A 12,986-nucleotide genomic window follows, 5' to 3' on the forward strand; every position below is an offset into this window, starting at 1 on the left:
CGCAGAAAAACGACATCATCATTCAACTTCTCCTTCTGTAGTTGAAATTCTAGAGGAGAAATCCAAGAGAATGGGAGAAAGCTAAGACTGTCTGTGTAGCGAGATTTGAATCAAGCGGAAATGCGCAGGAAGGCAAATAGAGCAACCCGTTAGGAATCTCCGAACGGCTGCCATGGGAGATTAAAGGATCATACATGAAAGAGTCAAAGTAACACCCCAGGTATGTGTTTGATGACGGAATAACAAAACATGATATAAAACAAAACAAAAAAAGTCGATTTTACATAATACCCCCTTTAAAACCTCGATTTCCCCCGAGTTTGAGAACTTTAACATAATTATTAAAATAAGACAAATAATGAAGATTCGTATTGAGTTGAACCTCTTAGTAAATAGTTCAGCACTAGAAAGTGACTTCTTGCAGGTGAAATGGTGAAGCGTTCAAAGGATATGTAACTTTAAAAAAAAAAAAAGACGCATTACAAGATCTTTTTCTCACTCTTTTATTGCGAAACAAACCATATCTAAGAGTGGGGTAAACCGGTAGACGACGCAGAGGAGAATAAGGACTGAGGGAGAAACAGATAATTTTACTGAGAGAGACAGAAAGAGGGAGAAGAGGAGGGCGTGTGGGTGAGAAAGAGGCGGTGGGGCGCGCATGTCCAGTTCTTCAATGCAGCCTGTTCTCCCAGCTCGCCAATCATTCCGACTAGTTTCCCCACTCTTCTTCTCCCCCCGCGTCTTTACATGTGCGCCGGATTCACAGCTCTCCTGAGCGGACACTGCAGGGGAAGAAAAGGGACGAATTCAACATGGAATATAAATCCTAACTGGGGGAAATAAAATAAAGCGAGGATAAAAAGAACCCTTCTCATCCTCTGACGCGTTTTTATCTCTTGTACATCTTTCCCTCTTTCTAAATGTCTTTGAACAGTTTCTGAAGGTATTCGAGGAAAGGAACAAACATGAGGATTATTCTTTTTTCTTGGCAATTTCTTGGGGTGTATTCCGCCCTTTATTGGGGACTGGCGACAGGGGCTTTCCCCAGCTCAGTGCAGATAGGTGAGTTGGAGGTTTACTGATTTTTACGCACGGCACAGGCACTACAGTCTTGACACACTACGCTGAATATTTATGGTTGTTTAGCGGCCAGGAGTCACCATGCATGGTAAAACGACTGCGCTGTAAAACACAATAAATTACTCAACAAAGACGGATCGGAAGAACACAAAATTATAGAAACCTGCCCCCCACCCCCATTTCATTCCTTATAAATTTCAATTTGTATCCCCTGTTGTGTCTCAGGCGGTTTATAAATGAACACAAACTCTTTCACTATATTTTAAAAGCTCTTCTTGCCTCATGAATGTTTCAGGGAGGTTTGTTCCTTTTCCACTCTTGTTCATTGTTTAGATACTGCAGCATTCCCCCTCTGTGTCGCTTTCTGCCTTTCTCCATCCCCTCCCCCGTGTTAGTACGGGATAAACCTCCCTAACAAATCAGAAGTAAAAGTTCACTGTGGCTGGAGCATCAGTTTACTCAGTAACTGGGGACTGCACATGTATGGAATTTAATTTTTCTGTGCCTCACACACCCCTCACACACTGCATTGTGTGTGAGGGGTCGGTAGGGTGTAGAGGGGGTACGCTGGGAGGTCCTATAATGAGATTCAGCTCCTTGACTCTGTCTCCTTGCTGCTGCCAATAAACTTAATGCGCTAAATATTCACTGGTTGCTCAGTGCTCTGATTTTCAGGCATGTGTGCACTTCCACTTATTCTGCACATTGTCATGTAAAAATGCAAAATTTGTGAAGTCATCTATTTTTTCTTTGCATTCCAGGGTTTAACGAAAAACCTTATGTGACTGAAAGTAAAATGCCAGCAGCAATTGTGCAGAGCAACGCACATGCAGTATGCTCTCTCCTCCCCTTCTGTGTACAGTCCTCAGTAAACGCACAAATTACCTGTAGATACAGGATGTTCCACCGGTGCTTTGGTCCACTTGAGGAGTAGCATGCATGTTCCATGTAAACTACAACATAATTTAAAAGAGGTAACGTTTATTATTGTTTTTTCCACGTGGATGTCTGTATTAGCATGAGGGCAATACCTGCAGTAATAGATCAAGAGAATATTTGTTTTTGTTTTGGCTTAAGATAACAAAATTGAACTTAAACCTAACCTGATCTAAATCCAACCTACACAAATATGAAGTACTATTCCTAAGTAAGAGTATATGTACCGTACATGTTCAGAACTGCCATGGCTTCAGCTTTAGTTTCACTTCTGTTGCTTCTACAAATATTTATTTTGGGGTTCGTATTTTATAAAGTGAAGAGATCTTGCTTACTACATCCCTGTCTGTTCCACTGCTGAAAATATTAACAACAACTTTTAATATGACAGAAGTGTCAACCAGAGATTGCGATCCTTAGAGGAAAAAAAGCTTCAGTTAACAGACTGTGCCCTCATAGTCCTGTCGCTACCAATTTGCTCCCATCCTTCACATTTCTTTTGAAACATGAAGGAGTAAAGGGTAAACTGCAAGGAAAATAATTCTTGTAGGATTATTTTCCTACAAGGCTGCAAGTGGCGCATTGCTTAGTTGCACTGTTGCTTTGCACCAAGTAGGTCCTGAGGTCTCCTCATGTATGAATGGATTCTCTTTGATTATTCTACGTTCCTTCCTTAGTTTGAAAAGATGCATGTTAAGTTAACCAGCCATTCCAATTTTCTTCTACGTGTAATTGTGCTCCTCCATGGTTGTCTGTCCTGTGTCTAAGCGTTGCACTTGATGGACTGACAATCTGTTCAGAATTTGCCCCCACACTACTGCCACCCTGTAAGGATTAAGATTTTATAAAATAGAGGAAGCACAGAACGTATGAGAGCTTAGTTATTTAATTCCCCACAAAATAATAGGATTTGTGAAATTAGACAAACTATCCTTAAAGATTTCATCAAGATTTCATTAAAATAATTTTATGTTGGACGTTGGATGGCCATTGCGCAGATTAAGGCTACAGTGTGTAGTTTCACACTACATAAATTCTTTAAATGTAACTACTTCTCTGCAGAACATCTAGTTCAGAAACATAAATGAAAGATTCATTTGCTAAAACATCAATCAAGCTGGAAAACCTATGAGATCTAGAATGTGAATTTCTAAGCTGTTAGAGAAAAATCTTTAGCTTCACTAAAGAAGCTGCAATAAATCTTATAACAAAATATCACACAAAAATTAATACTTGAATCACATAGTCTTTGAGTGTTAAATCATATCTTCAAAGAACCCCCCTCCCACCCGCCCACTGAATCTATCTCTCTTTATTGTAGTCTGTGTAAATCATGGACATTCAAAAACAGCACTCATCCCCTGAAAGGCTTGTCACAGTCCATGTTTATTCACCTACGTTGCCTATTTTTAAATGTTATTTCACCTTATTTTCTCTCCTAATGGAATACTAAACATGCTTGAACATACCTAAAGTATGTAAGTGATTGTAGCTGTTAGCTGTGTCAGATTACTGTTATTAATATCTTATCAGGCGGAGGTAATAGAAGCTGGTCAGAACATGTTATTTGAGAGTGCCCTTAAAGGATTACATGACCCCTCGTTTTTACAAAAGATGATCTCCACCACACTATTTTCTTCTTTTCTTATCATTTTTTTTGTCAACTGATAGTGTGTTTTCATAGTGTTTTCTCATCCTTCTTGTTAAAATGTTAACTGGAAAGATAGTGTTAGAATGCCCAAGACGCTTCTCTCCTTTTAACTAATATCCTGTGATCTGGTTATCCTGTCTGACTCATTAGAGTTTCCTCTCAGCTTTTCGAAAATCTCTTTTCTTCCTCTATTCCTCTCTGTGTCTCTCCACCAGATTTCATTAATGAATCGAGCAGTTTGAACATCTGCAAGCACATTTGTATTCATGCCTGTGTGTTAAGACAGAACTTGAGAATGTGCAGAAAGACAAATCACCTTTTATAACAAAGCTAATGAAGATATTGGCTTTCTTGTCTCTTTCCCCTCCTCTGTTTTTCTCTGCCTTTCCCATCCATCTTTACTTTCCCCCCTTCTCCTTGCCTCTTCCTGTCTCACCATGCTCCCACCTGCCCTTTCTCTGCCCCACAATAACTCACTTCCTCTCCGCTCCCTCTTGTCCCTCCTCTTGCCTGATCTCACTCTGTCTAGGTGGACTGTTCATTAGGAATACAGATCAGGAATACACAGCATTCCGACTAGCTATCTTCCTTCACAACACCAGCCCTAACGCTACGGAAGCTCCCTTTAACCTGGTCCCACACGTTGACAATATAGAGACAGCCAACAGCTTTGCAGTGACCAATGCGTGTAAGTATGTAAATATATGTACAGTACTTTGCAAAAATATTGAAAAGCCGTCTCAAGATGCAGCTGGAACTATTTGCCAAAAAGAACTGACAAAAAAAATAGTCTCTACATATGTAATCCTGGTACAGACACGTTCCTAAAGACTTTCAGCAAACTTTCAGCACAGGGTGTTGATTCAGCCAGGCTGAGTACAAGTTCGCATCACACTTTTCAGATTTCAATAACAGCTTGTTTTTTTTGTTTTTTTGTCCTTCCACCACATAATTATATTCTACTGTCATTAATCTCAGAAAATCGCTAAAAAAAGATTGAAGATGGTGGGTATAATTTCACAAAATGTGAAAATGTTCAAGGAGCTTGAATACTTTTGCAAGGTACTGTCAATGAGCGGCTTAAGCAAATGTTTGTTTCTTCTGTACAGCATTTATGTTGAATGGCCTCAAGATTCTGTTATTGTGACGGGTTTAATCGGGAAGTTATTATTTATTAAGGTTTCAAGCTGTAATTTTGTTAGCCTGTAAAGCAACACTAAAACATTTTAGTAGAATTTGTTTAAAGCTGCCTTTTATGCAACAGCTGCTGTTGTTTAGAAATCTTGAAGTTAAACTTCACAGAGAGCAATTTGAAAATCAGTGTGGCATTCCCAGGTAATACTCAGTAGTTCATTTTCCAGTTGTTTACGTCTACAAAGGTCCCTCGTCTCCCTACGCAAAATGACTGTCGTCATCTTTCACAACTGCTCTGAGTTATTACAGCCATAACTAATTTGAAATAAAAAAAATCACTGACTGTTCGGAATATCTCCTTTGTTTTTGTAACAAAGAGAATCACTTGGCAGTCGTGTCTTCTCTGATCTGTTGAAGGATGACAGCTAATCTTTCACTATCCCTGTCTGTACTTTGGCAGTTAAGATCTAATTCTTTACGCTTCACCTCAACCTGCAAGCTTTCAAGATTTATTCGGTGATGCTTGTGCTGACAAAGAAGCATTAACAATGCCACATAGGCAGCCTGTTGCTGACAGTTCAGAGGTGCTCAGAAGGTATCTGTCTATTTTGAAAAAATGTCATCATGAGGACAATCAAATATGAAGAGTTTCACGGTGTTTAAAAATGCTACTTGAAAAAGTCTGGGGCTTTCTTGGGTCTGCTTTGTTTGGGTATGTGTAGGCCTATGGCATATTTTACTTGTAAAATTAGTCTACGCTTTTGCTCGTTTGTTGGGTGTTTGTTCACAGTCGGACATATACTTGCAATCTGATGGCAAAACATGCAAGTCAAACAAGTTCTCTGCTGATCCAACGTCAAAATGTTATAAATAACTTTTCAAATATTTATAAAAATTAGGATAGCATTTTTGTAGCAGCGGTTAAAAGAAAAATAATTAATATATTGAGCTATTTCACTATTACTCTTCTCTGTTCCAGCTTCTGTGTTACATTTCCAGATCACTTAGTTAAGCTGAGCACAGACATATCGGTTTTTCAGAAGTAGCTTAGCCATTGCCATATTGGTTCTATTCCACTCAAAAAAAATCTTGTTTACAGCACAGTCTGGACTTTCTCCCATTGACTTGGATTGTCTCAAGTATATTTTCTACTTACGCTGTTGTAAAATTGTATTTTGCCTGTAGTTTTAGCAATGGCAACGGAGGAAGTCAATGAAGCTGTTCAGCTTCCAAATATTGAATTAACATCGTCAGACGCCTCACTCGACTTGGCGCTTCTATCTTTGCAGTGGAGGATGATTGTTTACAGCACTGCCAATTTCCAGTAAGCTTCTTACCGTCAAACTGGTCCTTTGCATACGTCAAAGGCAAACATTAGTAATTGGGTAAAATTTAAAACCTTAATACAGTCCACGCCTCCATGAAGCAATCATTTCTCAACAGCCGAGTGCCCAGACTCTCTGGATGAAGCAAATAGCGTAGGACAAGAGATTGCTTTTTACTGGACTACTTCAGAAGACTGCTTACACTAAAACACTGAGTGCACTAAGGATGTTGTACTCAACAATTTTTTGAAAAACATTGTTAAAGGTGATCATTTTTAATGACGCCTAGAAAAAAGTCTGTCAACTTGTAGCTGCGATATTGCTAAAATAACATAGTAAATTAAAATAAAATGCAAAAAGTAACCACAAAATAAGTTTTTAAAAAGCCACAGTAATCAATTACAAGTAACTTAAGTTCAAAATATGTGGCAAATAATTGACCTGAGTCAGAGCTTAGCTCACAAGTCAAGGTTACAAATGAATTTAACCTGGTGGCTAGTTTTTTTCAAGTGTTTGGTCAGTAAAGCTGCTTCCACACATTATGCATAAGTGTGTGTTTCATTTGAAGAATATGAAATGTACTGTTTGATACCGTCTTTTGATAGAGTAAGTGCCTCTCTTTTGGTTATTTTATCATACTTAATGGTCATTTGACCATCTCAGCCTGAAAGATCAGTGTCTGTATATTGTGTATTAATGCTGCCAAGAGGTCATCAGGTGAAAGCCTGTGTCTATGCAAGCAAATCTTCAACAATTCAGGCGCTGAGATGTGGAGCATCTGTATTTTGTAACATGAGATTAAGTGCTATCATTTTTGGGTCATTGCTGCAATGTTTGATTTATATTTGCATTCATTCTGGAGTCATCCTGAAAGTAAAAAGGCATCGGTTATGCTTTTTTTATTATGGGGGGGGGGGACATGACAGCCTCTCTGCTGATAGATTGGAACGATGCACAAGATCTTTATATGCCACTGAAAGGCAGAATGACAATTAGGTGACAGAGGTATATATTTTTAAAGATCTATATGACTGTCAATTTATCACCAAATCACTACAGTTTGAATAATTAATAAAATACAAGGCCTCAAACATCTGTTTAACACAGATTAAAACCTTCTGAGTTTACCACTGAGAAGACTTTAAAGGTTGCATACACTTTATTTTTTCTTTTAAATGTAGAAAAAAGTAAATAAAAATATATTTGGCTAACCTGGTTTGTATGCCTGCATAAAATGTGAATCAGGCTAGTTTATAATTCCAGTTACACTCCTGCTGCCATGGATGGTTGGACAAGAGGATAGAAAATACATTTTACTGAGAGATTTAGAAATCAAAATTGTATTTACAGATTTTTATGTGAGCATTTGGCCAAAATCTCTTTTAAAATTACATTAGGCATTTTGGAACATACCTTTATACCTCAACTAGAAAGATTTACAAAAAGGAAAATATATTTTTATGATTTTTTTTAACTATAAATCTGCTTTTTACACCAAAGAGTCATACCTAACACACTGAAACAGACAGATATGCTGGGTCTTCCTCAAATCATCATTCACTTCAAAGTGAGTTTTACAAAATCTTTTTTCAGTGCTGAAAAATTTTGTTCTTGTTTGAGCACTCAAAGATACGATAAGATAGATTAAACTGATTGATGCAGTCCAGATTTCATAAAAACAGTGAAGTAGTCCTTCAATTTAGAGCTGAATCGTAAGTTTCAAATTAGATCCTAATTTCACTATTATTGTTCATCGGCAGTTCTCTCAAGATTCTCTTAAAGTGCTTACACTGTGCATCACAAAGGGGAAACCCCATTCGTCTTTGAGTCGACATGCAAATGAGAAAAAGTAAACTTGTTCGAGGGAGAACTGATAGATTACGTTTTTGAGAATGTATGTGAATCTCCAGAGACTGTGATGCCCTGGGTAGTAAAACATTTGCCTATTTCAAAAACTGTCTCAGAATTTTTACATTTAAAAATGTGTTTTAATTTTTGTAGGTTGATAAGTCAGAAGACTAACAAAGGTTTACGCCTCTTTACTGTAAGTGACTAATGTATGATTAATATTTTTGCCTGAATGTGTTTGCATGGTTTTGCTGTTATAGAAGTTAATACAGCTTAATAGTCCCCTGTTCACCAATCAAGTACCAAATTTAAAGTGATAGGACAGCAGTTTAGTGTCTAAACATGCTTGTTTGATGTATTTGCACATTGATAAGCCATATAATTAAAAATTTCAAGTATTGGCCTGCTTTAGATAACTTAGAAGAAAAGCAATTAAAAAGTCTAAAATGTTATAGATGCTGAAAAATCAAAATTTTTTTCACATCGGTCTGATTTCACATGCCTTTTATTAAAACCATCCAGTGGTTAATTCATCTTATTTTAGGAGATTGTTTTATTATATTTGCTGTTATCTTATTACAGTTCAACAACTAAACCAATGAGGTAGTTACTCAAGTAGTTCAAATACAGTATTACACAGGCATGTTTCTCTTTATAATACCCTTGTTTTACAAGAAAGTATTACTCCTTCTTTGTCTAAAAGCTTTAAAGCATAATCTACGATACATTAGGATATTTGTCACTCCTGGAGAGAAGATTGTTCTCCCATCATATGCAAGTCACATATACAATCATAAATCAGGACGGTGTAATTCAATTTCCAAGTTTGTTTGTCTTGTACCACCTACACCATAGACTTAGATGAATGAATCGATTACTTAAAACACCCTACACTGATTAAAAAAAATAATAGCCATCTAACACCTTTCACCCACAAACATAATCATATTCTGCATCTGTGTGCATAAGCTGAATGATTGGGAAGCAACTGGATAAATAAACATCAGGTGGGTTTCTCATATTGCACAAGGAAGTGCATAAATTTATTAGTAATGAGTAAAGTGGTGCGCTCATGGGAAGGGTGCACTCATTTCTGAGTGCATAAAACAATCCAGCATGAGTTTACAGTCTGTGTGCATGCACTGAAGCCTGACTGACTGAGATATGTTACAGCAGGCACCAGAGACCCTTTTCTCCCTCTTTGTAGCCTAACTCCTGTTTCTGCTACTTTCAGTTTAATCCCAATGACCTACTTGTAGTTTTGTTAAAACTGCTTACTTTCACACAGGCAAATGCAATATAGTTGAAACAATTACATATTAAATTTAGAATTGACTCATTTGGCATGATAATAGAAAAGAACAATACATCTTAATAGTCCCCAGTTCACCTATCAAGTGAACAGTAAATATTTCACTGTAAACTTTAGAGTTAGTGATCACTTGACATCCTCTTAAGAATGTTGACAAATGCAGAACTCACTTCAAATATTTTGATTTTGTGTGGAATAAACACTTTTAGCTATAGACAGTTGGAAATTAAGTCAGAAAATCATTTCAATGATTAACTTATGCTAATAAATGGTAATGACCTCATTAGGATTTTCTGTCACAGGATGCATTCACACCAGCCCTCCTTAGTCTGCTGTAATCAAACTCTAGTACATATGTCTAGAAGGTCCAGTGCGTTTGGGGAGGTGTGAATGTGCAATCAAACTCCACTGCTGACCAAAAAAGCAAACTATGGTCCCTCTAAAAGCCTAGGCGTCGGTTCAGTTGAAGTGGCGCGGTTCGAATGCATATGGAATCAAGTGGACCACAGATTGCTCCAAAAGCAGGAAGCTAACTGTAGCACAGGGCATTCTGGTCAGCATGTTACTCTCTGCTCTGTGGGTTAGCGGAGATGTTGTGTCGGTTGCCAAGTTTTCAGTACTAATAGTACTGAAAACATTTAGGGATGAATAAGAAGAGCTGTTCAAAAACATGGACGGCAAATCCAGACCATAGATGCTATTTGTGAACACGCACCTTCACCAGATGAAGAATCGTTCTGGAAACACTCAAGAATTCCTGAGCGAAGTATTTTAAAATGGTCAGTGTGAGTTTAATTAGTATTGGGATTTGGATTTAGTCAGAGACTCTATGATACTAATCATGACAAGAATGTCTTGTTTAGGGCAATCCTTGGAAATGGATTTGGATGTCCCTACTATTGACAGATTAAATCTATTAAGATGGCCTATTTTGTTTATAAAAGAAAAAAGACCTACCTGAAGCAGTATAATCCTGAAACAAAGTGACTCTCAGTATTAAGTGTTGTTTTTTTAATTTTCTGTACTGCTCGATACAGTTTACAATTTTTTTTCTCAACATATTAATCAGGGAACCTATAATTCATGCAAAGCTGAACATTTTAGATCCCCATGCAAAAACGTTCTACAGTTCATAGATATGTATCATCTAGACATATTTGACCTTCTGAGATACAAACAAGGTGCTGTGGTACTATGCAAAAAAAGATAAAAATAAAAATATGCAAGGAGTTGATGCTGTGTTTCCATGCATGAATGTGTGCTTCATCAATAAACTTAAAGGAGGACAAAAAATGTCATCAGATCATCATCAAGACCAAAGTGTTGGTATAGCTATACAAGTACGCACACTGTTAAAGTATTGTTTGAAGAGTTGAGCTTTATTGTGTGAACCATCATTCCAGCCTCTCTGCAGGCTATACAATACATTTCTCTCCTCTCCATCTATATGTCTCTCACATTCTTTCCCTCCATGTCAAATCTCTGCCTCGTTCTTGTTTTCCTTTCCACGTTTAGTAATGGAAGACAAGAACGCTCTGGCACAGTTCTCTAAGTGAATCCTTCACTTACGCTCCGGGTCCTGAGCAGTTCTTTGAATCAGCATTCCGAATTCTGCCTCTGACCTTGGCTTTCTCTTTTTCATTCTAGTATTAATAAAGCTTGAATGTATCATAAAATTCCCAGTCTCAATCATTGTTCTTTCCCCACACAGGGATACATCTAGTTTTCTTGTTCCAGGGTCACGTATTCATGTATCTGCTGCTTTTGTCAATTCTTCTTTGCTGTTTCTGAACATCTGTCTTGTTTAATACATGGACACATGAATCGCTGTGAGTTTTTGTATGGAGCACATAATGCAGCTCTGAGTCTATCCTTCTGAGTTGCTTCAGTCAAACAAGCATAGTATCCTATGGAGCAGAGTGCTGCATGTTGTCAAAATTTGGGGAGATCTCACCATATTCCTATCATAATTAGAAGCATCAGCAGACCAGTTAGTGTAATGAAGAAGGGCCAATAGGCAATAAGTTCACAGAATCACAATAGAGGAAGTTCAAATGGGGCACAATAGGGCAGCAAGTTAAGTTTCCAAAGGGTTGTGTTTCTTGACTGTCAGGGCTCCATAGCATTCTGGCCTTATAGGAAAGTCGTGGTTTTCCTGAGTTGAAAGCCAAGCTGTCCTAAGAGGAAAGAAATTCACATTTAATTGTGCTCTTTTTAATCAATATTGCCTTGTCTTTATAATAAATAATCAGTAAGTTTGCAATGATCACTCTTTTTGGAGTAATCATGAAAAAGTTAGACAAGGTAATCATTTTAGCAGTCATTTGGCAGTCATTGACCATTTACTTTAGGTGACAGCTACCAAAGACAGTGATTATCACAGCATGTAATGCAGCATTATGTAATAACGCTGCAGTATGTAATAAAATCCGGCATCAAAATCAATACCACATTTTGTAATAATCAACACAAAAGATAAGATCCTTGAACACATTTTGTAATAGTGCAATGGCTCTTCCATAAAATCTAAATAAATTCTGGTCATTTTTACATATTTTTGGTCAAAATAAAACAACACACCACAGTGTTCCTCTTCAATAAAATCTTGATTCTGTTTAAGTACATTAGCTAACAAAGATTTTGCCTTGTAAATTATATTTATCTCTGAACATTTAAAGCTGCAGTTTCTCTGGGCTGCTGTGTTCAATCTTCCATCCACAAACAACAACAAAGAAAATGGGATCAGAAAAAAATCCCTGGGTCTAACCTCATAGTTTTAAAAAGTTGAATCTTCAGTATTCTTTTAAAATCCTTATGTATAAATCAAGGTTGAAATCAGCATAGTCAAATTTAAACCAAGATGCATTTGTCTAAATTGCTCGTGAAGGTTCTTAGAGCTCGTCTGTCTCTGCTGCTTGTGCTCGCAGCAAGGCTTGAGATCATGTCCTCAGATGAAATTTGTGCCTCTTTCTCCATTAAATAACCAATGATTGCCTCCATAAATGAAAAATTTGAAAAATCTTTTATTCACTAAAGATCCGACTTAAATGACATCCGAATGACCCAAGTTCTCTCAGCATTCCACACTTAAAAAACAGCTTTGTTCAGTCCAAAAATTCTCAGAAAAGTGAACTCCACTTATGAACACGTTCACGCAAACTCGTTCATCCAACTAGCATATTTAGCAAAAAATAAATAAAATAAAATTGCCATTTTCTAAGAAATTGGTGGTTTTAGTTTTTTCCCCCCTCCATCTCTGTTGTAGTGACTAGCTCCTACTTTTCTCGTGACACGTCACATAATGTAGACACACACTTCGGAAGAGTGCATTAATGTATACTACTCGCTCTACATACGCTAGCCTGGAGCTTTGATTAAATAGATTTCTTGTGCAGCTGGCATCACAGCCACATGTATCAACACCCACATAGACACAAACAAATCCTTAAATATGTTTTTTATATAATCACCCTTTTCCGTTGCCTGTCTTTATACTTTATACTATCTTTTGACTAGTATAAACATTGATTTGCCAACTTATCTATATATATGTAATGTCTTCTCAGACATGCATTTGTGCCATTGCTTTGCTTGCTTCTTTGATTAAAGGCCCCAGTAATCTTGTAGATATGTGACACTTAATATTAGTACATTGCAATCATCCATCTTCTGTGACTTTCTAGATACCATATGTTTAAAT

At 37.2% G+C, this 12,986-nt stretch overlaps 1 protein-coding gene across 8 annotated transcripts in view; it reads left to right on the plus strand.

Moving 5' to 3' along the window:
• The first annotated feature begins 587 nt into the window (after positions 1–587).
• LOC102220183 (glutamate receptor 4) overlaps positions 588–12,986 on the plus strand; it is a 118,837-nt gene continuing 106,438 nt past the window's right edge. For 4 of the 8 annotated variants that reach the window (XM_023351336.1, XM_023351334.1, XM_023351333.1 and 1 more), the window contains exons 1-2: positions 589–1,062; positions 4,197–4,355. In XM_023351336.1, coding sequence (XP_023207104.1) covers positions 966–1,062; positions 4,197–4,355 — 256 coding nt within the window. In that variant the 5' untranslated portion in view covers positions 589–965. Of the gene's footprint in view, positions 1,063–4,196; positions 4,356–12,986 lie in introns of all 8 variants that reach the window. The other 4 variants (XM_023351337.1, XM_023351338.1, XM_023351331.1 and 1 more) reach the window with 2 other exon arrangements.

The sequence above is a fragment of the Xiphophorus maculatus genome, chromosome 18 (genome assembly GCF_002775205.1).
Source record: "Xiphophorus maculatus strain JP 163 A chromosome 18, X_maculatus-5.0-male, whole genome shotgun sequence".
NCBI classification, from domain to species: Eukaryota; Metazoa; Chordata; class Actinopteri; order Cyprinodontiformes; family Poeciliidae; genus Xiphophorus; species Xiphophorus maculatus.